The sequence below is a fragment of the Terrapene carolina genome, unplaced genomic scaffold (assembly GCF_002925995.2).
Source record: "Terrapene carolina triunguis isolate 2854851 unplaced genomic scaffold, T_m_triunguis-2.0 Scaffold112, whole genome shotgun sequence".
NCBI classification, from domain to species: Eukaryota; Metazoa; Chordata; order Testudines; family Emydidae; genus Terrapene; species Terrapene triunguis.
The window spans coordinates 20,897,583-20,925,215 of NW_020664463.1; the positions used below are offsets into that span (position 1 = coordinate 20,897,583).

The 27,633-nt window shown below is 46.3% G+C and overlaps 1 protein-coding gene across 1 annotated transcript; it reads right to left on the reverse strand.

Annotated features, from left to right (window-relative positions):
* Window positions 1-23,063: 23,063 nt before the first annotated feature.
* Window positions 23,064-27,204, reverse strand: FGF23 (fibroblast growth factor 23). Its single transcript, XM_024208177.2, has 3 exons — window positions 26,982-27,204; window positions 24,967-25,070; window positions 23,064-23,581 (listed from the first exon to the last, which is right to left on the reverse strand). Exons 1-3 carry the CDS (start codon window positions 27,202-27,204, stop codon window positions 23,156-23,158), a joined length of 753 nt encoding a protein of 250 aa, XP_024063945.2. The 3' UTR covers window positions 23,064-23,155.
* Between the last annotated feature and the right edge of the window lie 429 nt (window positions 27,205-27,633).

Sequence of the window (27,633 nt, forward strand, 5' to 3'; positions counted from 1 at the left end):
TCAGAACTGGCCGACAAATACTACAGGTGCTTGCAAGATATGTTCATGGGATGCACAGTGAATTTTTGCAGGGTATAAGGAGACAGGTGGTCAGTACTGCATGGAGAAGTGACAGCAGGACTGCAGTATGATGGGACGAGTAGGAAGTAGTGGAGATTAGCAAATCTTGGCCCTGCAGTGTTTTCAGTCGCTACAGTCCAGATCTCCATAGGTTAAAAAGTTGGACAAATCCAACCCAGATTGTAGAAAGGAGTGAGGGAGGAGATATGCTAAGTGTGGAAGGGAAGGCAGGCAGGGTTGCAGATAGGGTGACCAGATGAGAGGAAGAAAATATCAGGACACCTGGGTGGGACCAACAACAACAACAAAAAGAGTTCTGCTGGCGGAGCAAAAAAAAAAAAAAAGCCGTGGAGCGAAATATCGGGACAAACGGCTAAAAATCGGGACGTCTGGTCACCCTAGTTGCAGATGACATCTAATTCAATTGTAGTCCAAGTATGGCTGCAGGAGTAAAGGAATATGAGCATTTTATTGTATATGAAGGGACAGGCCATAGCTTCGCAGGTAACTACCTTCCACACTAGGGCCCCTATCCTGCAAACAGCCACACATGCAAATAGCTTTACTTATGTGACTAGTCCCTTTGTCTTCATTGGGATTACTCATGTGCATAAAGTTGAGCATGTATATGTGTATTTGCTGAATCAGGTCCAAGGAGAAGAAAGCAACTACTGGATACAGCTTCAGCTGGTAGTAACGCCTATTAGTAAGGTTGCTGAAACTTCCTATTATAAGACCTTGTTTTCAGTTGATTATAACTTTGCCAAACTTTACGTGTTCACATAGAAATTTCCCATGCTGGGTGTCTGCCTCAGGCTGATTTTTTTTTTTTTTTTAGCAAAAACAATTCAGCAGTTTCTGAGAACAAGACTAGGGAAAATATGTTGTCTTGCCCAGGTTAAAAAAAAAAAACAAAAACAGGTGACCTTTTTGAGATGCTTTAGTGCCACCGTGCTCTGGAATGGGGACTTGAAATTTGGCAGTGAGAGTAGGGGCACTGTCAGGGATGTGCCTTTTGCCATCTGCACAAATTTGGCCAAGTTATTAGCCTTTGAAAAATTATGGTGCACACGTTCTCAGTAGAGACTTGCTAGAGCTTCACAACTACATTCCCAGAAGATTCTGTGTGCATTGGGCATGCTCCAACCAGGAGCTGCAGGTGCCTGAGCAGGATTTTCCTTTCAACTGCAGCTCTGGGCTGCCATGAGCCAGGCCTGGGCACCAGAACTGAGTGCAGGTACCCTGTTTCACCTGTGCTTTCAATGCCCACCCCCGCTGGTGCCTGGGTAGCCTGGAGAAGGAAACCGCCTGATTAAAAGCAGGGGAAACAAGAACCCATCTGGATGAGGGAGGTGGAGGAAGTTGATAGAAACAAGAAGCTTGGGGGAGGGAGGGAAACACGAGGTGAGGAGAGGCTGGGGCTGTCTGGGCAAGGAGACTAGGACTGGGGCCTGTGATGGGAGACTGAGACCCAGTGGGTAGAGCAGAGAATGGAATCAGATGAGCCAGCAATGGAGACTGGGAAGTGTGTGTGTGGGGAGGCAAGTCTGATGAGGAGCCACGATGTGAGGGAGGAATTGGGACCGGCTCAGCAAAGAGACTGGGGACAAAGCTGGTGGATGGGGTGGCATTTGGAACAGCTGGGCAAGGGGACTGGGACTAGAAGCAGGAACGGGGGAAAGTGGCCTGGTGAGAAGAATGAGACTGGGTCAAGAAGCCAGTGCTGGGGAAGAAACAGGACTGCAGCAAGGGTAGGTTGGAGCAGACAGAGCAGATTGGGTCAAATTTGGGAGGGAGTGGGCAGAAGAATTTGTGCACATTAGAGCACACTTTCTTGGAAAGGAACTCAAGATTTGAGTCTCATTCTTCTGCTATCAGCAAATGTCTGTGAAACCCACTGGTGAAGTGTCCCATCCTCCACATAGAGGATGACAACCTACTACTAAATCTTCTACTTTTACCAGTTACTCTATTAGCTCAAGTGATAGGGGTTTGTGTGGTGAGCACACTCTGCTGCCTTGTGCTACTGCTCACAGGTATAAAGGGTAAAGTTGCCCTAGACCAGCTTGGAAAAGAGGAGACTAAGGGGGGGGGGAGAGATATGATAGAGGTATATAAAATCATGAGTGATGTGGAGAAAGTAGATAAGGAAAAGTTATTTACTTATTCCCATAATACAAGAACTAGGGGCTACCAAATGAAATTAATGGGCAGCAGGTTTAAAACAAATAAAAGGAAGTTGATCTTCACACAGCGCACAGTCAACTTGTGCAACTCCTTGCCTGAGGCGGTTGTGAAGGCTAGGACTATGACAGGGTTTAAAAGAGAACTGGATAAATTCATGTAGGTTAAGTCCATTAATGGCTATTAGCCAGGATTGGTAAGGAATGGTGTCCCTAGCCTCTGTTTGTCAGAGGGTGGAGATGGATGGCAGGAGAGAGATCACTTGATCATTACCTGTTAGGTTCACTCCCTCTGGGGCACCTGGCATTGGTCACTGTCGGCAGACAGGACACTGGGCTAGATGGACCTTTGGTTTGACCCAGTACGGCCGTTCTTATGTAGACCCCGCCAGACCCTCATTTCCTTCTTACCACCCCCACCCCCCTGATGGTTGTTGGAGCTGCTGTTCTTGCGTTTACAAGTCCTTTGTTTCTTCTTGTATGCAGTACCCATTGGTTAATTATAGACTACTTTTAAGTTTTGTTAGCATAGTTTAGATTTAATATTAGGATTAGATTACTAGTTTGGATGGGCCAGTCCCTGCCTGGGTACCAGTGCTGGTACTGGAGTCATGCTTCAGTCTGTAGGCTTCAAGTCCAGTTGCACTTGTACCAACAATACTTGTCCATGACCCACAGCCCCATCCGTCTTAAGAGCTTGGGGGAAACTTATGTCAGTGAAAATTTCACATTTGTAGGGGTTTAAGCCCCGCTCCAAGCAGGACCTGACCTGTCGAGATCAACTTCCAACCTCATTGGCTCAGATATCAGTATCTTGGGATCAGGAGTCTTTCCCGGTGCTGTCCATGCCCAAGGCTTATGTGGCCACTAGCAGGAGTGGATTTACCATGAAACAAACCGTGTGGTGGCACAGGGCCCCCAATGACGGGGACCCCAAAATGCAGGACACATCTGACAACCTGCCCCCTAGTCCTGGCCAGCGGCACAGCAGGGCTCAGGCAGGCAGCCTGCATGCCATGGCCAGTGGCCCCACGCCGCTCCCGGAAGCGGCCAGCTGCTGGCACGTCTCTGCGTGCCCCTGGCGTGGGGGTGGGTAAGGCAGCTCTGTGCCCTGCCCCCACCCCGGGCAGTGCACAGAGACCTGCTGCCCCCGCTCCCCCCAAGGGGCACGCAGAGACGTGCCAGCAGGGCTAAGGCGGCTCTCTGCCTGCTCTGCCTCCCTCCCTCCATGCCGTTTTGCTCATGGAAGCATCCGGCATGTCCCTGCGGCCCTTGGGGGGCGGTGTCTCCGCGCGCTGCCTGAGCGCCGACTCCGCAGCTCCCATTGGCTGGGAATTGTGGCCAATGGGAGCTGCGGGGGTGGTGCCAGTGGGCAGCAGCGTGTGGAGACCCTCTGCCCCCCCCCACCTAGGAGCTGCTGCTGGAGGGGTCTGTGTGCCAGGCGCTTTGGGAACCGCACCGCTCAAAGTAAGCGCCACCCCCTGCCTCCCTCCTGCACCCCTGCCCCAGCCCAGAGCCCTCACCCTGCACCCAAACTTCCTCCCAGAACCTGCACCCCCTGCCCCAGCCCAGAGCCCGCACCCCGCACCCAAACTTCTGCCCAGAGCCTGCACCCCCTGCCCCAGCCCAGAGCCAGGACCCCGCACCCAAACTTCCACCCATAGCCTGCCCCCCTCACCCTCTCCTGTACCCCAACCCCCTGCCCCAATCAAGGTACATCACTTTATTTTCATTTACTTCCCATTACTTATAATATAAGAGGAGGATGAAGAAAAAAAGAATGAAAAACCAGGGGGAGATAAGTGAGAGTGTTGTTTTTCTTGGCTGGGTCCAGAGGGTGGGGGGCGAAAATGAAGCTGCGCACAGGGCCCCACTAGCTCTAAATCCGCCACTGGCCACTAGGGCGTTATTGAACCTGTCAGTACCAGTTACCCCAGCTGTTCCAGACTTTCACCCGGCACCAGTGCCAAAGTTATCAATGTTTACTGTTCCGGCTCCAGCTTCGACACGGTACCCAATAGTTACTGGAATGGAATGTTAAACTGTATTATACGGTTCAGCCACTAGGTGGTGCTGTGTATAGCCAACCTTATTTCAGCGAATCTCTGTCAGGCGGGCAAAGCATGAAAGGATTTTATGATAACACATCTGGTGTGTATTTGCTCAGAAGGAAGCTCTGTAGCCAGTCCATATCTGGGGCAGGAGCATGACTGTTAACGTGCCTCTTAGTTTGGTACCGATGAGGAGAAACACCCATGATCTCACCAGTAAAAACGGTGACTAATCTTCCGTAACGGTTGTTCTTCAAGATGTTGCACATGACCACTCCACTCCAGCTGTGTGTGCACCCTGAACACAGTCACCAGAAATTTTCCCCTTAGTGGTACTTGTCGGGGCATCTCAGGTGCCCTCTGAGGCCATGCCAGTATAAAGGGCCCCACTGACTCTGCGCCCAATAGGTTCCTTCTTTCCAAAAGACTCTGATGTACGGGGGTAGGAGGGTCATGGAATGGCTGTGATGTGTGCAACACATCTGGAAGAACAACAGTTACAGAAAGTTAGTAACAGGTTTTTCTTTGAGTGATTACACATGTGCTTTCCACTCCAGGTGGCTCCCAAGCAGTTGCATAGGTGGAGGGATCAGAGTTCATGGACACACTGCAGAACAGGTGGACCAAATCTGGCATCATCTCGACTGCTGAGTGATGGCGTAAGGAGAGGAGAACATGTGCACTGGTGACCAAGTCACTGCTTTACAAATGTCCTGGATAGGGATCTGCACTATGAATGCTGCCTAGAATGCTTGTGACATTTGTGGAATGAGCCGTCAGGATAGCTGGAGACGGAACCTGCACTTGATTATAACAAGTCCGAATGCATGATGTAATCCAGGACAAGATCATCTGTGAAGAGACTGGGAGACCCTTCATCCTGTCTGCCACCATTATGAACAGTTGGGTGGACTTTCTGGATGGTTTAGTCCATTCTATGTAGAAAGCTAGAGCTCACCTAATGTCCAATGAGTGAAGGAGTTGCTCTTCTCTATTTGCATGCAGCTTTGGGTAAAAGATAGGAAGATAGATTGCCTGATTGTTATGAAATTGTGATACCACCTTCAGTAGGAAACTTGAGTGAGGACATAACTGCACCTTGTCTTTAAATAAGGTTTTCTGGACCTCCTGCAAGAGTCCAAGGACTGCAACCATGAACTCCTACACGTGGCTACTGCCAAATCAGCCACATCCAACACAGCTTACAGCGAGGCCCTCGCTACTAACTTGCAATTCTGAGCTGTAACCCCCTAGTAGAATACACTTTTCTAGCAAATAAGTTCAACATCTTGGAGTCCTTTGCTATTGGCGTTGCACCCTGATAACCCTGCCTTTCTCTTTCATTGGCCACGGATACTACCAAGGATTCCGGGGGAGAGGGGATGAATTTGTACAATAACTCATAACCCTGGGCAGGAACAAAGTACTTTCACTCAGCCCTTTTTGATATTGGTGGGGGGGAAAAGAGGGGGTCTGCCATCAGGCTTTAACAGGGTCCCTAATGGCCTCATTGAGAGGCAGGGCTACTTTTGCTGGTCCTGCAGCAGCTAAAATATCAACCAGGATGTGGGAGGACTCTCTTACTACCTCCATCTATATGCCCAGATTTAAGGCCACCCTTTTCAACAGTTCTTAGAGTGCCTTATAGTCAGCCAGGGGAGGTGACACGTCTGGTCCTGAAACAGCCTTGTCAGGGGAGGAGGAGGAGGAGACCAGCACCAGCTGTGGACATTCTTCCTCCCTTTCTGCTTTGGTGGAATCCTGTTGGGCTGGCTCTTGAAGTTCTGTGCCGGGCTTAGTACCAGAGTCCAGATCAGCTGCTGCCAGATGGGGCATTGGTGCCCTCTGGCATTGGAGTTGTAGACGGGGTTGCAAGTGCTGGATTCAGTGCTGGCAATGGTTCTGGTGCTGGTTGCTCCGCCAGTTCCGGTTCTGGGACTGGCTTTGTCTGGGTCTCTGTGACTGGATCCACTACTGCTGCTGCAGACATGGGCATGGGGTCCGGTTCCATGACCTCAGTCTGGGTCTCGGGTAACACAGACTGGGCCCTCGTAGAAGGCTCAGGGACAGAGCTAGGTGTGAAGGCTTGCTTATCCTGGCTGCGGGTGACTATTCCCACCCTCTTGGCTAGCTTCACATGGTTGGCCAAGTCTTCCCCCAGCAGCATGGGAATGGGATGATAATCATAGACTGCAAAAGTCCACACTCCTGACCAGCCCTTGTACTGGACAGGCAACTTGGCTGTAGGCAAGTTTAAAGAGTTTGACATGAAGGGTTGAATCATCACCGGGGCCTATGGGTTGATGAATTTGGGTCCACTAAGGATTGGTGGATAGCTGACACTTGTGCTCCAGTGTCCCTCCACGCAATAACCTTCTTCCCACCCACACTCACGGTTTCCCTTCGCTCTGAGGGTATCTGGGAGGCATCTGGACCTGGGGACCTTTGGTGTGATTGTGGTGTAATGAACTGCAATCTGTTGGGGTTCTTGGGGCAGTTGGCCTTTATATGCCCCAGCTCATTACATTTAAAACATTGCCCAGCTGACTAGTCACTGGGGCGAGGTGGGTTGCTGGAGACTGGTGTGGTGGGACGATAAGGGGTTTGGGGTTTTCCTTGGGATGTAGGTGGGGCCTTGGGCTGCCCCTTCTGATATTCGCTCCAACTGCTACTAGTTTTTTTCTTTTCTGCCACCTCCACCCATTGGGCTCCAATCTCCCCCGCCTCTGTTACAGTTTTGGGCTTCCCATCTAGGATGTACCTTTCTATTTCCTCAGGAACACCCTCTAAGAACTGCTCCATTTGCATTAGGAAGGGCAACTCTTCCGGAGATTTAACACTTGCTCCTGATATCCAGGCATCCCAATTTTTCACAATGTGGTAGGCGTGTTGGGTAAATGACACATCTGGTTTCCACCTTAGGGCTCTGAACTGCCAACGGGCATGCTCGGGTGTTAGCCCTATTCTAATTCTGGCCTTTTTTTTTAAAAAGTTCATAGCTGTTCATGTATTCCTTATGCATTTCAGCTGCCACCTCTGCTAAGGGTCCACTGAGCTGCGGTCTCAGCTCCACCATATACTGGACTGTAGCAATGCTGTACCCAAAGCAGGTCCTTTCGAAATTTTCTAAGAAGGCCTCTGTATCATCGCCTCCCTTGTAGAAGGGGAACTTTCTGGGCTGGAAAGCAGTACCTGGAGAAGGATTGCTAGGGTTGTCTGGTATATTCTGCTTAGCCCTTATCCTCCCTAACTCCAGTTCATGCTTCTGGGCCTCCCTCTGGGCGTCTCTAGCCCTCTTGTGGGCAGCTTCTTCTCTGGCCATCTGTCTATCATGTTCTTTTTGTTTCTCTTCAGCCTCAAATCTGGCTAATTCCAGTTTTTTCTGGACGTCACTTTCTGTCATCCTAGCTAATCCCGAGAGTAAGAAAGAAAAGAAAAAGAAAAAAAAACTAGCTTGTTAATTTCCTGGCTGTAGCGAACACCTTTGTTTAAAAAAAACCTAATACCTTTGCCTCCAGGCAAAGAGAGAGCAAAGGGAAAAAAAAAAAAACTCCAGCTGTCCTCAGCTCCTGCTTTCCCCAAGTAGCTAAAAGAAGAAGAAAAAAAATTCCTGAGGTTTGTGCTTCTGGTTCAAAATGATCCCACCGCTCTGCCACCATGTCAGGGTTCCCTCCCCACTCTGAACTCTAGGGTACAGACATGGGGACCAGCATGAAAGACCCCCTAAGCTTATTTCTACTAGCTTAGGTTAAAAACTCCCCAAGGCACAAATTCTCCCTTGTACCTTGGATTAGGTAACGCTGCCACCACCAAGTGATTAGACAAAACTCAGGGAAAGGACCACTTGGAGTTCCTATTCCCCCCTAATATCCTCCCAAGCCCTACACCCCCTTTCCTGGGGAGGCCTGAGAATAAACAAGATGAGCACAAACCAACCTTGGGTTTTTTTAGACCACTAAAAAAACCCAATCAGATTAAAAAAAATCAAACAGAACTTTATTAGAAAGAAAAAAGTTAAAAGAAGCACCTTTGTAAAATTAGAATGGAAGATAATCTCACAGGGTAGTCAGACTCAAAACACAGAGGATTTTCCTCTGGGCAAAACTTTAAAGTTACAAAAAGAAAACCAGGAATACACCTCCCTCTCAGCACAGAGAAAATCACAAGCCAAAATAAAAGTAAGCTAACACATTCCCTTGCTAGTACTTACTAATCCTAATGGAGTTAGATTGCTTGCTTTCTTGATCTGTCTCTGGCAAACACACAGAACAGACAGACAAAGAACAGACAAAACAAGGCCTTCCTCTCCCTGCCACCAGATTTGAAAGTATCTTGTCCCCTTATTGGTCCTTTTGGTCAGGTGCCAGCTAGGTTACCTGAGCTTCTTAACCCTTTACAGGTAAAAGGATTTTGTGCCTCTGGCCAGGAGGGATTTTATAGTACTGTATACAGGAAGGTTGTTACCTTCCCTTTATATTTATGACAGACCTTCTGGCTAGACCTGAGCACAGGGCCATTTCACCCTGAGCAATGAATCCGGAAAGATGAAAAAACGGAGGCCTAAATACAACTAATATTTTTACAATTTCTTGTTGTGTAAAAATAGCTCTACGCTCTTCCAAAACCAATCAGTTCTTACCTAGGTTTTCCCAGCCCGGCCCCAGACTCTTGTTCGGAAGACAAGACAAGGTGGAATAGTTCATAGGACTCAGGAAGAATCCTTCTCAGAGGGCCATAACTGCTGGCCACAGGATTTTTTGTACCATCCTCGGAATCATCTGATTCTGGCCACTGTCAGAGACAGGATACTGGATTAGATGAGGACCACTGGTCTGATTCAATATGGCAATTCCTATCTTCCTGTATTTTGAGTACATTAATTAACACAAGCCAGTAAATTCAGCACTCTCTATGCTATCTAATGCTACAGCCCATCTGTGCCTTTAGACTGCTCCTATCCTCCCAGTCTCTGAGTGCTGTGGTTGACATTCCAGCCTGGTCTCATGCTTCACAGGCAAATGCACCGGACTTGTAAAAATAAAGTTTCATTCATCCGTGTGGGCATCATGAGAATTTAAGTGAAACAGGTGCAGAAGATACTTTGTCTTGCTGTTTCAGCATAAATCATCCATGTCGGCCCCTTCCCTCCTCACATAAGCAGGGACTTTCCATGAGGGCCCATTATCTCCAAAAACAGATGCAATCAGGCTAAAAAAAATTTTTTTTTTAAAAAGTTCTCTGATGTGCACGATATGGGAATCTATGAAGAAAAAACTGGATGGGGCAGCTGGCTGCAAACAACACTGATGGAGAGGGCAGAACAGAAGAAATGGTGGTTGCTTGGACCAGTACAATGTTCGGTAACCATTTAGAGGGTGTGTAGGTGTCTGGGTGTTAGGTAGGGGGCGGGGAGGCTGCCAATTTCTCATTGTGCCTAAGGCAGTGAAGAGCCAATGCTACCAAGTAGCAGCCAATTTTCTAACAAGCGCCAGAGCATCCCTCCTCAGGAAAAATCTGTGGTGAGGTGTTGGGGGGGAATTCAGTGAAGTTCCCTTTGCAGAAATCCACTGGTTCTGAGTTTCATGTATGCACTATCACCACTGTTAGGTATTGCTGGACATGGCAGAGTGAAGGATGAGCTAGATCTGGCTTGGTGATTAAGGACCTAAGGTTGCAAGGCCTCCTTCACCTATTGAAGTCAAAGGGAGTTCTGTGCATGGATGGCTTGCAGAATCATGACCTGAGTGATGCAGACAATGAAGTGGTTTGCATTTGGCATAGGACAAAATCCAGCAACAAACAGAAGAATGTCTATTCCCTGAAGTTGCCTCCTCAGCCTGTGACTTTACATCAGTGATAATTAAATGTGATGATGCTGAAGAAGACAGTGTCACTTGAAGGGCAGATGCTCAATGAGGTAGAAAGATAAACTGAGGAGTCAAGCTTTTGTGATTTCAAAACCCAGTGAAGGTGACAGAAGCAGCCAAGTTTTATATTTCACTGCGTTGCAAATGTCTGACATATTTATTAGTTGCAAAACTGAGGTTTTTTGATCCTGTCCTCCTTACTCAAGCAAAACTGTCACTGACGTCTCAGCTCAAAATACCAATTTTCACCTATTTATTTTCCCAAGACTTGCATCTTGTTTCAAAGAAAACTGAAAGTTGGCCCAGGTTCCTTCCCATACTTGCTATCTACCTAGGAATTTACACTACAGTAGCTCAGCAGTTAGGCCTAGGATCACACACTAGTATTTTTATTCAAATATTGGTCACTGGTCTTCAGAGAAGCCAGGGCACCAGAGGCATGTGTGGATAAGTGCTCCTTCCCTGGACTTGAACTGGAGCCTGAGTGGTGACAGAAGCTCCTCCCATCGGTTCCCTATATCATAGGCCCTTCCATCAGCCCCAGCAAGAACCTGTACGACCTTCCACTCTTCATGTTACATACTTGTGTCTTCATTCCGCCCTCTGTGCCCTATGTGTTGTCATGCCTGGTTTGTGCCCTCCTGCTTCTTCCCTTCACCATCTTCTCTTCTCCCATTTTCCTTCCAGTCGCTTGCACCCTTCCCTTACCACTTCCTGCTCCCGTCCTGCCCAAACCGCTCTTTGTCTCATGTGAACCTATCCCCGTTTTCTATCGTACAAATGCAACTTAAAATACTATTAAACCTTTAATGAAAAATCCCCCACAGTCAGAAAACTCAGCCTTCGGCATAACCTCAAGCCATCAAATTATTTTCTCTTTGTGTCTCTCATCCCTTCCACACCCTTACACCCTCCCTGGGTTTTGCCTTCCTTTGTCCTGATTTATATGGTAGAGACTGGAGCCGTCCATTCCAGGGACTCTCCCCTGCTTCACCCCTTGTGTCGCCATTTACACCTGTGTAATGTGCATGAAAATGCTAGCAAATCAGAATTCTCCAATCTTCCACACTGGTGTCATTATTTACACTTGCTTTACTCAGGCATGAATGATGACCCAAAGTGCAAGGCAGGGGAAAATCAGGCCCTACTTGCCTTGGAAGCACCTAATGTACTTTTGGGTGTGTAACAGGGTGGATTGCCCTGTGGGCTGCAGAGTCTGGAGCTAAGCTTACCTGATTGCAGAATGAGCCCCACCTGAGGGGAATCAGGAACATTCCCCATAAAGAGCCAAAAGTGGCTACAATGATTAGAATGAGAGGCAGGCTTGAGTGGTGATAAAGCCCAGCCGGTGAAAGGGCTGGAGAGAGACCCTGGCAAAAAGAGGGAAAGCTCAGCGCATAAGGAAAGCTCTTCAGGCAGGAAAGCCTGGGAGAGAACCTGATTAAACAGGGAAGAGACAGAGACCCAGGCTAGGTCTACACTACCCGCCTGAATCGGCAGGTAGAAATCGATCTCTCGGGGATCGAATTATCGCGTCTCATCGGGACGCGACAATCGATCCCCGAATCGACGCTCTTACTCCACCAGCGGAGGTGGGAGTAAGCGCCATCGACGGGGAGCCGCGGAGGTCGATTTTGCTGCCGTCCTCACAGCGGGGTAAGTCGGCTCTGATACGTCGAATTCAGCTACGCTATTCGCGTAGCTGAATTTGCGTATCTTAAATCGACTCCCCCCCGTAGTGAAGACCTGCCCCCAGAGGAGAATTTAAGAGGCTGGGCAGGTAGTGGCCTAGGGATAACTGCATCACAGGAAAAAGAGCAGACCTAGCTGTTGAGTACAGGGCCCTGAGCCAAAATCCAGAGTGGGGGTTATTAACCCTAGCAAGGGATCTTCAGGCTGAGCTGAAGACAGGCTGAAGAAGAGCCTCAGAGCAGAGGAAGGATTTTTTGGTTTGTATTTAAAGACATTTTGGGGACTTTCTGGTTAGGCAATTGATTCCGGAAGGGGTGGACATAAGATGGTGATCCGATCAAAGGACTGAGGCTCTGTAAGAACTGTGGGAGCAACCGTCAGTAGGGGGCACTAGCCTAGCAAGAGAGCTGCTACTCCATGCCTGGCCATGAGGAGGTGCTTAGTGATGAGTGATCTCATTTACAGGGTGCTATGGAATAACAAGGAATAATATAGGAAGTAGGGTTGCCAACTTTCTAATTGCACAAAACTGAACACCCCTGCCCCGCACCTTCCCCGAGGCCCTGCCTTTTCTCTGAGGCCCCACCCTCGCTTGCTCCATCCCTCCTCCCTCCATCACTCACTCTCCCCCACCCTCACTCACTTTCACTGGGCTGGGGCAGAGGGTTGGGGTGTGTGTGGGGGGGAGATGGACTCCAGCTGGGGGTGTGGGCTCTGGGGTGGGCCCGGGGATAAGGGTTTTGGGGTGCAGGAGAGAGCTCCAGGCTGGGGCAGGGGGCTGGGGTGCAGGGGTTGCTGAGGGCTCCATCTGGGTGTGCGGGCTCTGGAGTGGGGCTGGGGATGAGGGGTTTGGAGTGTAGGAGGGGGCTCTGGGCTGGGGCACGGGGGTAGGGTGTTGGGTGGTGCAGACTCCGAGAGGAAGTTTGGGTGCGGGAGGGGACTCCAGGCTGGGGCATGGGATTGAGGTATGGGAGAGGGTTTGGGATGCGGGGTCCCAGTGGCGCTTACCACATCTCCCAGGAAGCGGGCGCCAAGTCCCTGCAACCTCTAGACACATGGGCGGCCAGAGAGGCTCTGTGCGCTGCACCCACCCTAAGGGCCAGCTCCGCAGCTCCCATTGGCCGGGAACTGTGATCAATGAGAGCTGCGGAAGCGGGCAGAGAGGCTCCATGTTGTACCCTTGTGCCTGCAGGTGCCACACCCGCAGCACGGCCAATGGGAGCTGTGGAGCCGGCCCTTGGGGCGGGGACAGCACGCGGAGCCTCCCTTGCTGCCCATGCGTTTAGGGGCTGCAGGGACCTGGCGCCCACTTCCAGGAGCTGCACGGAGCTAGGGCAGGCAGGGAACCTGCCTTATCCCCGGGCCCCTGCTGCACGGCCAACTGGACTTCTAGCGGCCTGGTCGGCGGTGCTGAATGGAGCCACCAGGGTCCCTTTTCGACTGGACATTCTGGTCGAAAACCGAACTCCTGGCAACCCTAAGAAGGAACCTGTGAATGAACCTGGGCTATTTCAAGCTTGTAACGAGAACCCAGACCAGATGAGTTTGACCTGATTTGTGCCTACAGAACAAAAATGTATGTAAGCCATACATGTAAGACATAGGCTGGTGGTGGGGCTGAGTTGGTAACTTCAGGTATATGCACTCTATGTATAATGTATACATGCCATATAATTAGCATGTAGCTACTCATGTACAACTAACATGAAAATGGCCCCTTTCACATATCAGAGCTCACTTGTATAAGCTATGTCTTAAGAGGGGTGTGATGTACAGGAAAGTCAAAAGAAACATTATTCAAATGCATAATGAATAATGAAAGTCAGACCGTGCACCCATCATGGCTGGAGCACCATCAGTACATATAACACAAACATTTTTCCACTAAATGCCATTGCTTTTGAAAAAGGCATTCATCTTATTGAAAATGTCCTGTGCTGTTATGGTTGTTTTTAAGTTGTTCACAGAATAAGAATTCATCCTTAACATCCCGGGCATTAACGTACTGTATGAACTATCAATTGTGCGCAGTTAGTAACATCAGTAGTTTCATCAAGTTGCTGGCTAAACATGCTAAAAGCAGAATGTTTAATTTCATGCACAGCTTGTTCTTTGATATCTTCAGACATCTCACATATCCTGCATTTCGCAGTATCATTCAACATAGAAAACATATTAAGCTTTTTGGCAGTATCATTGCCAAACATAAGCGACACAATATCTTTGCACGCTGGCAGAACAAGCTTCTCACCTATCATATGTGGGTTCTTGGCATGAGTGATTCGTGGAGACACAATATAAGAGGCTTCCACGGCTGAGGACATTTGCTGTCAGAAACTTCCACCTGCATGAAGCCTGGCTTCCTTGGCCACTTCTTCCGTACATTTGAAAAAATCCACGTTTTGATTTTTATGCTCAGGATGTCTAGTTTCAAGATGTCGCTGCAGTTTGCATGGTTTCATTGGTTCAGCAGACAAAACTTCGCAGCAAATGACGCATTGTGGATTTTCAATAACTGAGGTAATGATGCTGGTAAAACCAGGTTTAATGTAAGACTCACGGTACTTTAGCTTTTTAGCAGTAGAGGTGGCCATTATTTTCAGGAGAAAATACGCACCTGTGTGTCTGACTGTTACATTATAAATTACTTTCTCTCCCCACGATCTCAGTGTTCTGATTAGTCTGCATTTAATGTATCTCTTCAGCTGCTGAACAATCAAGCCCTCTTATATTGTCTAAATCCCAGGGTTGGCCTTAGGGAAAATGGCACTCTGGGTGAACTTCTGTTTTGGCATCCTTTGGAGGCAGAGCAGAGCTGGGGTGGAGCTGGGCTGGCTGGACTGGGGCTGACAGCATGCAACCCCCATGTAACCACCTTGCAACCCCCTGAGGGGTCACGACCCCCAGTTTGAGAACCCCTGCAGTAGTTAAAACCCTTTGCCACTGAGAACTAATGGAGTTTCTTCTGGTAGCTCAAGTGATGGAGGTTTGCCTGTTTTGGAGAGAAAGGTCCTTAGTTCTCCATCCTATTTTATGTGTGCGCGCACACTTTGGCTGTTTGACTATCATGCCTTGCCAGAACACTTATTACTGCACAAATACACCCACAAACAGTTACTGGCTCAGAAAGCAGTGGCTTCTCATCTGAATCACTTACCATGCAATTCTCATCAGAGCCTCAAAAGGAGGGATATATTGCAGATTCCCAATCTTGGTGACAGAATGCTCCCTCTGCAAAATACTCAGTGGTTGGAAGGCAGATAAGTTTTCCCTTCTCTTGCCAAGCCAAACCTACTGAAAAATGAGTCTGGCACTATTAGGTATATGAGATAGTTAAATGCTCCCCAGCCCCTCAGCCCTCTACAGCTATCTGTCAGCAGTGTAGGCCTAATTATTTTGTTGCCATAGCTAAGCTGCTGTAGGGGTGTGTGGCATATTGTGTGTGTCTGCTTCTTATTTTTGCCCTTTGATTGAGTTAGCTTAATGCCAAGATATTTAATATCTATTAAGTGGTGTGTTTTATTAAACATTTAATACAGTATGTTCCCCGTCTTCCTTTGCTCTATTCTCTTCTCTCCTTGGATCTTGCCTGCTTTCTCTCTCACCTTCACCATTGATCACTTTCTTTATTCCCAGTCCTGTCACTTATGCCATCTGCACTCTTTGTACTCCGTAACAAACTTGCTCTTCCACTCTCCCATTCTCTTCTGCTTAGCGCTCCATCTTGCCTACTCACTCCCATTGAACAGCGCAGCAGAGCTGGGTGAGGTGATTCAGAATCACTGGGCATCCCTGGGTCTATGTAACTGGTGGTGTCCAGGAATCTCTCTTAACCCATCAATTCCAGTGGAAGGGTGAAGGGTTCTCCTCTGCACAAACCAGGGGAAGTGGGAAGTGGCTGGGTGTTTTTTCCCACCCCACCTCCCAGTCAGCAGGGGAGTAGCAGTGAATTTCTAGGTCTCTATAGTTGTTCTAAACCTATGTGAAGAAATTTGTCAGATGTTTCCCCAAGTAAGCTGGGGGCTCTGGGTAGCTGCCAGAGGGTCGTGTTCACATTCTGATGGATTTAAAGTAATTTTTGAAGTAGAAAAAGGCAGGGGAAAATAACCTTAAAACTGCAGAACGTACAGAAAACCCTCCATCTCATCCCAGGGCCTCAGCTTAGCTGGAAAATTGCCCTTGAAAAAGTGTTATCCTTTGTCCCCATGGCTCCTCCTTATGGCCCCTCACCCATATGGCTGCTTCCTTCCTTATTAGCCCTCTACTTCCTCCCCATCTCTCCTCCCTCCCCTCCGTGCAGGGCCGGGGGAAGGATGTTTCGCGCCCTAGGCGAAACTTCCACCTTGTGCCCCCCCGTCCCCGAGCCCCCGCCCTGAGGCACCCCCCCTCCGCCCTGAGGTGCCCCCCGTGCGGCAGCTCCCCCCCTCCGCCCTGAGGCGCCCCCCTGCGGCAGCTCCCCACCCCCCACCCTGAGGCACCCCCCGAGCACCAGCTCACCCCTGCCCCGCCTCCTCCCCGAGCATGCCATTGCTGCTTCACTTCTCCCGCCTCCCAGGCTTGCGGCGCCTAAGCCCCCCCCCTCTTGCTGCAGGCGGCCCTCCCCATGCTCCACTGCCCCAGCTCCCTCCGCCTAAATGCCGGCGGCGACCGGGGCGGCCGAAGATCCGGCTGCCGCGATCGCTGCCGAAGAAAATGGCGCCCCCCAAATCCTAGCGCCCTAGGCGACCACCTAGGTCGCCTAAATGGTTGCACCGGCCCTGCCTCCGTGGCTGCTTCCCCTTCTGCCTCATTTCCCCTCCCCGCCCCATGGCTCCTTCACTCTCCACTCCTGGCTTCTTCACTTTTCTGCCATTTGCCTCTGCTTTTGAGTGCCTCAAAAGTTTTTGGATGCTTGGCCTGAGACACCATGGGCCAGACTTTCTGAGGGGCTGAGCACTGCAGCTCTCATTGACGTCTGCTGGAGGTGTGGGCGCTCTGTGCATTCGGAAAGAAAAAGAAGCCGAGGAGAAAAAGAAGCTGTTCACCAAGGCAACACTATTTAATCAACCAAAGTATCCAGAGTTTACTGCCAACAATATGAATTTAAGTAGACCACATTTAAGAAGGAAAAAAAGAAAAATGCCAGCAAACTAGTGATGTCTTCCCTTTGCCCTTCTAGAATCCTTCCTAGGTGATTGTTGCTAGTATTCTTGGAGACCTGAGTCTCTCTTGCCCTGAACCTTGTGTACTCACTTACACTAGTGCAGAGTGGGTGGATAGCGGTCATTCTGACTTGGTAACATTTTACAGCCACTTTGCACTGGTATAAATGCCTATACAAGGTACAGGGCAATGGAGAACCAGGAGGAATAAGCTGTCCATCTCCAAGCTGACTGCTGGCAAACTGACACCCATCTCTCCTGCTTTTCTGCTCCCTCCAAGTTAGCAAGAAGCTGGTTAATCTCATCAAGGAACTTGGGAAAGTGAACACAAGAACTTTCTCCTTTTAATTTTTCCATTCAATAATGCAAGGTGGCAAGAAGCCAGCACCCGGGGGCAGATGGAAAGGATGCCGTAGTGGCTGGGGAGCTAGCCTGAGACCCAAGTTCAATGTCCAGCTATGCTGCACACTTCCTGTGTGATCCTGGATATGTCACTTTCTCTCTGTGCCTCAGTTCCTCATCTGTAAAATGGGGATAATAGCACTGTCCTGCCTCACTGCGGTGTTGTGAGGATACAAACATTTCAGATTGTGAGGCGCTCAGATACTGTGCTAATGAGGACACACTAAGATCTAAAATAAATAGTTTCCCCTGTTGTTTGTATCACAAATGAGCATAGAAGTGTGTGCCTCACAGCTAGACTCTGACTTTTGTCCTTTCCCACGTTCCTTTCAGTAGGACATGAGCTCTGTGCTAACTGTTCAGCTCAAGCTATTTTATTGGCAGATGTTACCCATAAATGTCATGGGCCTGATACTGCCATTTGTTGCTCCAATTTGCTCACCATCTCCACACCTCATAGAGTTAAATGTCCTCTTCATTTAATAAAGAACAAAGTAGACCTGGCTCTACCCCATCTTGCCATTTGAATACTATACATAATAACTCTTAAAATCCCATTCTGTAACTAGCCGTTTACAAACAGACACATCTAGGACAAAATAGCCACGTGGCTCTACATTTCCCAGAATACCTCTGGTCTAGGGTCAGGGGTCACACCCCCTTCTCAGGGATAAAGGCTCCAGTCTTACATGTGCACTACTTTATAGGGGATGCCTGTTGCAAGGAGAGCACCTGAGCCAGCAACATGGTTCCAGCTGTCCCTGATCATTCTATGGCATAATCAAACATACAGTCCCCTTCGACAAAATCATGCTAAAGTAGCTCTTTGATGATCTGCCCATCGTTTGGGTCACTCCATAGAAATAACTCCTTTGATAACACCTCACCAATCCATAAAAGTACAGGATTTTCAAGTATCTCTCGTTGCTCAGTGCACTCCCGGCCTCAGATTAAGATCTATATGTTTCACGTCACACCAAAACAACAGAGAGAACTTGCTGACCAGGGAAAGGGAAAAAAAATAAAACCACACCTGTCCATTTCTCTGTCCTTCTCTTGGGCTCTCACTCCAGCCACCTCTTCCAGGCTTTAGTTCCTCAGCCCATGAGAGACTCTCTCTTTCTCTTTTTTAATCAGGGGATGAGTGGTAGGAGCAGTTACATAAGTGCTGCAACCCTGCAGCACTAACAATTTTCTCTCCTGTCCATGCTCTGTACCTATCACTTGGGCGCAGAGTGTAAGCTGGGGATGGGGAGGGGGTGGGAAGGAGCGGCACCGGCACTGCAGGGAAGGTGTACTTTAGGTCCAAAGACTGCATGCTTTTTTGGAGCTCCCTGCTAGCTCTTGGCTGGGTTGCTTGGGGGCAGGGCCAAGGAGACTGAAACAGTCACAGCTTTTGGGGCGGGGTGCTTTAAAGCACTCTGAGCCCTAAGAATGGCCTCAGATGCCTTATGGACAATCTGGTCCTGGGGTTATCTCAGAGGAGGGTGTGTGGGTGGTTGAAGCTCCATGATCTATTATCAATGCTTGGCCATTCTGTCAAGACTTACAATGGGGTTTATGATGTGGATACATATCCCATGGGAACTGGGCTGGGAACTCCCAACTCATTTCACGTAGGCCAGTGGTAGCAATGAGATGGCAAGAGTGAGACCTGAGATCGGGGGGGCTGGAGCAATTTGTGTAGTGGGGGTGCTGAGAGCCATTGAACCAAACTGTAAACCCTGTATGTTATGGAAACCCCTTCAAGCCAGGGGGTGCAGCAACACCCCTAGTTCTAGCATCTCTGCCTGAGGTGTTTGGATCCATGGCTATTGCATGTATGGCAGCTGCTACGTATAGATTTGTTTATCCCTTGGGAAACATACCTCTGATTCTTATGAAAGCAGAAGTTTGAAGAAAAGGCAATAGCTGTCATTTGAGAAAAAAGGTTTATTGGAATTTTTATAAAAGGAAACCATTTTTGAATACATTATAAATATTCTGCCACGGGTGTAACCGTTCAAATAAATAAATAAATACTGCAATATAAACAAGTAGTTTCTTCTTAAAAGCTGGTGATGGCCAGCACCTCCTTCGAACAACGAACTCTCAAATCCCACTTCAGTTCTGTATGGTTAAACATATGCTTTGATGTAAAAGCCATTCTACGTTTCCTGACTATTGGTGGAGAATAATTTATTAAAACAACCCTTTTTTCCTCCATCCCAAAAAACACCCCACCATTTCTTGTGTGTATGATTGTAGTGCAGTATTACACAACGGTGGAGTCCTGCAGCCCTTACTTACATGAGTCCTTACACTCATTAACTCAAGTCCTGGAGACTCCCTTGTAGTCAATGGAGCTAAGACAATTTTCACAGCTAAACATCTGCCCCATTAAGTTCAGCGGGATCACTCATGTGACTATGGGCTGCAGTATCTGCCTTTAATTTAGATTATGGACCTCATTCTCTCCTCATGTATGCTGGTGTAATCAGGAGTAACTCCACTAAAGCAAATGGAATTACATTGGTATGAGAGGAGAACTGGGCCCTATGAGAATATACATTTATTCTTAATGCTCAGCTTTAAATCCAGCTTAAATCACTAAGGGAGAATGATTTTTCCTTTTGGAAATTGCAAGTGTTAATTCCACTTAAAGGTTCTGGAAAAGCACCAGTGTGCACGTAGTCTTTGTCTCATAACTACTATTGCAGTCCAGAGTTCTCTGGGAGCAAAGTCCAATCAGAAAGGTACAGGAATCAAGTGGAATTATTAAAAAGATAATATATATAAATAGTCATACCTGACCATTGTACAGACAGCATGGGAGAGAGTCCTGCTAAAACTTAGATGGTAAGAACCTCTCCAACATCCTTTCAGACTTGAGTTTACCATTTAAAGCTAAATTGTATTTGTTGTGGATTTAAAGAATTTTCCTAGTCTTGGTACACTGGGCCTGATTCTGCTCTCATGTCACTGGTCTAAATCAGGAGTAATTCCACTGAAATCAGTAGACTTACACAGAGGTAAAAGTATTGAGAGAACAGAAACAGGCCCAATGTCTGTTCCAGCTCAAACTTTGATGGTAAAGGCATGTAAGAAAGAGAAAGCTAATTTAAAAGACAGCAGCAGGACAGATCCTGCGCTCATTTGTAAATCCAGAGCAATTCCACTGAAAGCAGTGGTCCTTATTCTGATACCACTTGACTGGTGTAACTCCATTGCTTCAGTGGAGTTAACTTCTGATTCTCACAGTTGTGAGATCAGAATCAGGCGTGCTATATTTTATAGATGTCCCTATAGTCTAGACTATTATACAGTTATTAGGATGTCAAAGGGCTATTAAATGCATTTAATAAATATAGTATGCAGATAAATCTGCATCTGGAGGAGAAAATGCACAAATAAAAACACATTAAACATCCATTACATTAGACTCTTCTGCAGAGCACTTTGGGCCTGATTCTGATCTCTCTCTGGTGTAAATCAGGAATAATTCTAATGCAGTCACATGGACTTAAAACCTATATAAGTGAGATCAGAATCAGGTCCAGTAAGAATGATGAGATGGGAAAATAGCTATATGTAGACACTGGGCCAGATCCTCACTGGTGCAAACTGGTTTAGCTCTGTTGAAGTCAGTGGAGCTATACCAAAGATCTGACCTTTAATCTATAATGAAAAGCTCTGCACTGCAGTTCCTCTCATGCAAAGGCCCTTCCAAAGCCAGAAAACAAGCTTCTGATGATGAGCACTAGCAAGACTGTTGATCTTGTGATGACTCCAATCTGGTTTCCATATGCCTCATTTCTTAAGTGTTCATTGTGGCTGGAGTAGCAATAGGAAAGCAAAGCGAGGCTTGGAGTCAATGCTCTTATCTCATGGATTCCTTTAAGTTTAAAGATGCAGGGTCAGATTCAGCCCTGCTATAAGAGTAAGTTTATTTATATCATGGATTAATCTGGCCTGAGAAACTTCCTGAAACACTCCTGTATTTTAGCAGGTAGTGCTATGGTTTGTTCCACATCTGTCTGCACATTCGGTGCTAGCGACTTGATTCTGCCCGACGGAAGACACTTAGAAGCAGGATCAGTCCGTCATTCCCTCATCTGCATAGGTAGCCATTTGAGTCAGGAACGAGAACGCTGCCTGCTGGACTTGAGTCCTTTCCTACCGCATGTCTAGGCAGGCTTCCCCATGTTAGAATTCTGATAAAATAAGAACTGTCTTGAACCATCATCCATACCCAGAGCCCAGCCTTTTTGGAGGCTTGAATACCTGTTTCAGTTTTTTTCTTCCATATATTCATTCCTCTGCTCTTGATTCTTTCAGGGTGCACAGCTGAACTTCCACATTAATTTTAGAGCTTTTCTGCTTTAACCAGACTCAGGGAGTACCAGACAATCTCATCATGAAAGAACCTGGTTTGGGGAGTTTTCCAGCCCGGAAGGCCCAAGACGATTACGATAAAATTCAGACAGACCATACAGACTTTATCTAAACCTAATCAAACCCCTGATCCTTTTGAGGTGTGTTCATCTTGAATTTACTAGCTACAGATATTGGTGCATCCACATCTTCACTAAAGATGAGTAAAACTCAAGGTGGATGGATGTTCAAGTCCAATGAGCAAACATATTCATAATGTATACTGACCTCTCTGGTCTAGAATTAGGCTGGCTTTTTTTCTTAGTACTTGGAGCTATTAAGAGGAATGTATAAAGAAACATGGGGCAATGTAGGGACCTCACTGCTGTCACTCTAGAGCACCCCATGATCACTCAGAACATCATGGAGACAGTGGGGATAGAACTTAGGTCCTCCTAGTCCTAAAACACCCACCCTGACAATCCCAGCTGGAGGAGAATCTCCATTAGCTATTAGCATTATGGGGCCTATGATACACAGGTGGGCAGCTATGATTCTTTCTAACAGACGTCTTTGGTGTGCTAAGCTGTTCAACGCAGTATTATCACAATTCGTTATTTCTGGTATTTCCGATTTCTTTCTAGGTTGGAAATTCTAAGAATATAACTCTTCTCTCTGTATTTGTGCATTTCTGTTCTGGCACCTGGTTGTATAGTATAGAGGGAGCTATGAACAAAACCTCAAAGTAATTTCAGTTTGGGTTTAGTTTGAGCCAGTTCTTATTGTATCCCTACTAGTATGTCAGTTATTAGGACCAAATTCTCCTATCATTTACTGTACTTTTACACGAATGTAACTCCTTTAACAGAGTTACTCTGGATTCTCACTGGTATGAGAGGAGACTCAGGCTCTAATCTTGTACATAATAAAGTTTTCTGTATAATACACAATCACTAATTTAGACGGCTGTGCTTGTGCAGCCTCCTGACCTAAAGTTTGAAGAGAAGGTCAGAAGCAAACTTCCCTGCCTACATTAGAGTTCTAAACATTCTAGGACCCGATTCTCCTCTCAGCCACTTCAGTAGCATAACGTCAATGACTCAGCCTTCAGTGGAATAACTCTAATGTAAGCTAGAGGAGAGTCAAGACCCTAAAATGTTTGGTGTTGATGCCTTGCAAATGCAGCTTATTTCAAGTAAAATAAAGCTCCACCTGTAAAATAACATACAATTCCATGTTCCTGTAACGTCATCTAGAAGAACAAAGCTTGAGTTCAAATGCTTTTCAGGTTTCTAACAGGCCTTGTGAAAGTTAGATGTTGAATATAAAAGATTTTAGAGTTCTAGCCAGTTCTCTCTCTCTAACATATTCACCCGTGTCTCCTCGCTGCAGAGGCGTGGCCCTGGCTATCTTGTATTGTAAAAGCGCGGACTTCCATTTCTTCTGACATCCATCATGGCGAGTGGGTCATCTGGGTTGACCACATCATTTGGATTGATTCTCATGGGTTCTCTAGGCAGGTGAGCAAACTGAGGCTGCAACCTCTGAGGTCCTATGTCAAAGGTTTCTCTCTGTGGGATCAAAATCTGGAGGGGATCAATGTCTGCATTTCTAGTGTGCCTGTGGGGTTCAGGTGTGTTGAATCGGATCAGAGGGATTTCATTTCTCCTGGGCAAAAACTGGGAGTACGGTGGTGGATTCATACCAGGGAAGAAAGCTTGTTTAGCCCTGCCCAGGCTGACCAGAAAGTTGTACTTGGGAGATTGGTACACATCGTATCCATTTTCTAGTGTTCTTTGTTTAAATATGCAGTCCTCTTGACTGAAGTAATGCTTAGGAAACAAAAATAGAACAATCATTAATAGAAGGATTTAATTGTTAATAAGTGTCAATACAAAATGCAAAGGCGATGGGCCAGATCCTGTAGCCATTAGTCATGGGAATAGTCCCACTGGCTTGAACCAGCCATTTTGTGAGAGAAAGGAGTACAGGATTGGACCTTTCAGTTTTGACAAGTGCCTTAGGGAGAGCTGTGCAAATACAGACATCCCCCGGGTTACGCAAATCTGACTTACGCAAATCCACACTTACGGAAAAAGTTCCGTAAGCTAGAAATGGGTGTGTGTGTTTTGTTGGTTTTTTTTGCGTAATGGTGGGGTATACGTTTCCAACTTACGCAAAATTCGAGTTACGCAAGGAGTTCCGGAACGGAACCCTTGCGTAAGTCGGGGAGTGTCTGTAACTGATTTTTCAGTTTGATGGCTGAATTAAAAAGTCAGAGAAAATATGATATGGGGTCAACCCAAAACACTTTTTTTTTTCAAGTTTTTTGGTGAACTGAAAAGTTTTTAAAAATCGTTTTTAACCTTTTTTAAAAAAAATAAAAAATAAAACCAGTAAAATTCAAAATGAAAAGGGTGCTTCAAATTTAAACATTTAATTTAGAAAAGGTCAAAATCAAACATTTTGATTTAAAAAAAAATCCCCCCCTTCCAATAAAACCTCAAAAAACAATTTGACCTGAATTCGTAAAACGTTTGGGTCAATTGAATCTGCACCTTTTTGTCAAAATAAAATAAAATAAAATAAAATAAAAAATTGCACCCTGCGCTATTCTTAAGGCCCTATCCTGCAAGATGCGGAGGGCCACCTGTAAAGTTTTGAACAGCTCTCATTGACTCTCGTGGGAGCTGAGGTGCTTGGTTCCTTCTAGGATGTACTCAGTGCATTGCAGGATCCGACCCTTATCTCTCACCAGTCTCTGATTGAGACTAGGTAACAACTTAGTTTTATTTGAATAAAGATCTTTGCTGAAAACCTCTCAGGAACTCTGAGATACAAGAGGAATGTCAGATAAATATTTTACTATCTTTATGAAGGCTCTCATGTCGGAGCCACTTCCCAGCCTGGACTGCAGACAGCAAAAATTCCGGCCGATCACTATTGACTTAATTCTGACCTTGCTTACTCCACTGTAACACCCGTGGCTTTTGTGGAGATCTCACTTGCACCAGTGTGGTAGAATGAAGCTCGATATAACTGACTAAAAGGAGCAAGTTTAACCTAAACCAAGGGCCAGGTCCTTAACTGCTGTACATCTGCATAGCTCCATTGACTTGAGATATGCAACTTTATACCAGCTGAGGAGCTGGCCCTATAATAATAAGAGACCTGCTCTGCATTTCACTTTAGTCTTAGTAAAGTTAGGAGCACTCACCGATCCAAAGATATTTCCTTTAACGTCCATACATAGGTAGCGCCCGCTCTTTACACCAGTTATCACCACATAGCCAGCATGCTCAGATTTGATCATTAGGGCACCTGTTTAGAAAAATGAAGATGTCTTAAATGGGGCATAGGTGATCCTTTTAATATTAATTTAGCTGACAGTTTCTTTGCATCCACTTCTTGTGTTTGGAGTTTAACTACACTTTTGCTAAGTATCCTCTTATTCTTTAAAAATGTAAGCCCAATACACAGAACATTTTTTGTTTTGGCTTTACCTTTGCAAATATTTCTTGAACCCTTTTTCTGAGCAAATTCCACTGTACATCTGGATTTCAGCTGTTCAGCATTTACCCTTAGTGGGAAATCCTTGCTTAAGCCACTCTCTCTCTCTCTCTGGAGCATGCAGCATGCTTTTATGCCATGATAACAAGGAAAGTGTAGTTGCAATGGGATTCATTGGCTGAATGCACACAACACAGGTGCAAAGTTAATTTTTACATCTTGCACTTCACTCCAGGGGAGATCATGATATCTTAGCGATACTGCAGCACCCTGAATATTTACTGTCACTTTCCATCCTGCTCACCACATTGCTACAGGTGAATTTTGTTATCAAAAGATTAACAAAGTGTGTAATTTTATTGGGGCTTATTCTCCACTTGGTCGCACAAGTATTATGGCCATGTAACTAACTGAAGTTTATGGAATAATATCAATGTAAAACTGGCATAACAGAGAGGGGATGCAGGCCCTTTTGTGTCTGCTTTAATCAACAAGTCCTGAGTTAATAACATACAATCATTCTGCTTCCTGGTTTGATCAAAACAGTCATAATTTAATACTCAGTCCTTTTTATATAAATGGAAAACAATTTTTTCTCTTTCTTACACATCCCCCCTGATACTCCCTGTCCATAGGAAGATTTTCATTCTTGATTAGTAGAATTGCAATGGGTTAATAATATGTTAAACAATCTTCAATATTCCTAGAAGATCAGAGTTTGTTTTGAAATGGGCAGAGCACTTTTAAAATAGCATTAAAGAGACCTGAATGAAGTGCTTTGGTTTCTACAAGCTATGGTGTTAGGGCTAACCTTTCAACAACCAAAGAAGTGTAGCCGTATTGTGCAAGAAAAATAGATCTCCTTGGGCCAAATTGTGAACCTTTTAGTCCCACCGGAGCAGTTATTTACACGAGTAATACCATTGAACTCAATAAGGCAAACTCAAATGACTTAACTGCTCACCAATCACCATCTGGCCATTTTCAAGTTCCCATTATTTAATTTGCAGTTGCATGTGCAAGTACCTATTTTATATGCAAAAGTGTGCTTTATACACACACACACACACACAGATTAGATGCCCACTTCTAAAACTTGTCTCTTGAGCAAATTTTGAGAGAAAGGAACCATAGATGCCCTTGCAAATGAGCAGTTAGGCAGGCAGTTGCATAGATGCAATTCTCCTTCTGTGTCCACCAGTGCAGGTTTTGTGGGCACAACCAGTTTGCATCCATTTACTCAATGTGCTTTTCTTTGAAAAATATGGTCCTTAGAAGCATAAGTGGCTTCACTGAACATGCCACCATCTGACTTAAATTTGGACTCCTGCAGAGTAAATTAATGATATATCTTGGAGAGAAGATGCTGCTGATGGTTTTTGACTGCAGAGCGCTACAGGTACTAGGATCTGTAGTACATTATTACTATTAAATGATCATGTAGTTTACATTTTTTAAACCGCTTTAACTATTTTTAAACAAAAAGATTTCAACTAAATTCTATTTGTCACTTGGGGGCAATGCAACCATTACATTAATCCTTGCTATCATTGTCTGAATACATGTCCAGCATATGGTCTTAATATGAACTCAGTGTACTTTCAGTCTCTTGCTGATAGTTATCTGTTTCCCCGTCTAAGCTGAGTTAGACCCTGTACAATAAGAAGTCTTGAGCTCTTTCCCCTGTTTGGGAGGCGGCTGTGTGACTAGTACACTACTTACTGTAAATGGATTGGTGAGGTGTGCCATCAACATAACCATCGGGGTTGATTTGCAGATGGAAGCTGTTCTTCTCAGTAGATGTGTACAGGTGCATCAGGCTGTCTGTGTTTCCCCAGCTGGGATTCAGCAGTGGAGAGAAGTTGGGAAAGGCAGCAATAGCCTTGAAGCTGCATAGCAGAAACAGCATGAAGTCCAAGCGGCTGCACTGACTGGGCTGTGACATGGTGCTCCTTCCTTAGTGGCTAGTGCAGCTATCTGAAACTTGATACTTTCTCACTCCTGTGTGTGTCTCTCTTTGCCTTCTCTGCGTATATTTGGAGTATGAATCCTCAGATGGGTTCCCTACTTTTTTGCAGCGGCTTATAAAGGACAGCTGAATGACATCACACAGGAAAAACTTGTCCACATCCTTGGTTTTGTCAAAGCAACATTTTTAGGAGTGTCCTGAGACCTCAAAGACCCAGGGAAAAGGAATGCACGTAGGATCTCTGGAGGGAATGTAAGGTTTCTAAAGACAGCTCTCAAAAACTAATCATGCCTTCAAATAATGTCATCTGCAAAACTCTGACATCTGAAAGCTTTCTACTCCCCTACCAATAAATAAATAATAATAAAAAAACCCAGCCCATTGTACTGTACAGAAATTGTTTTG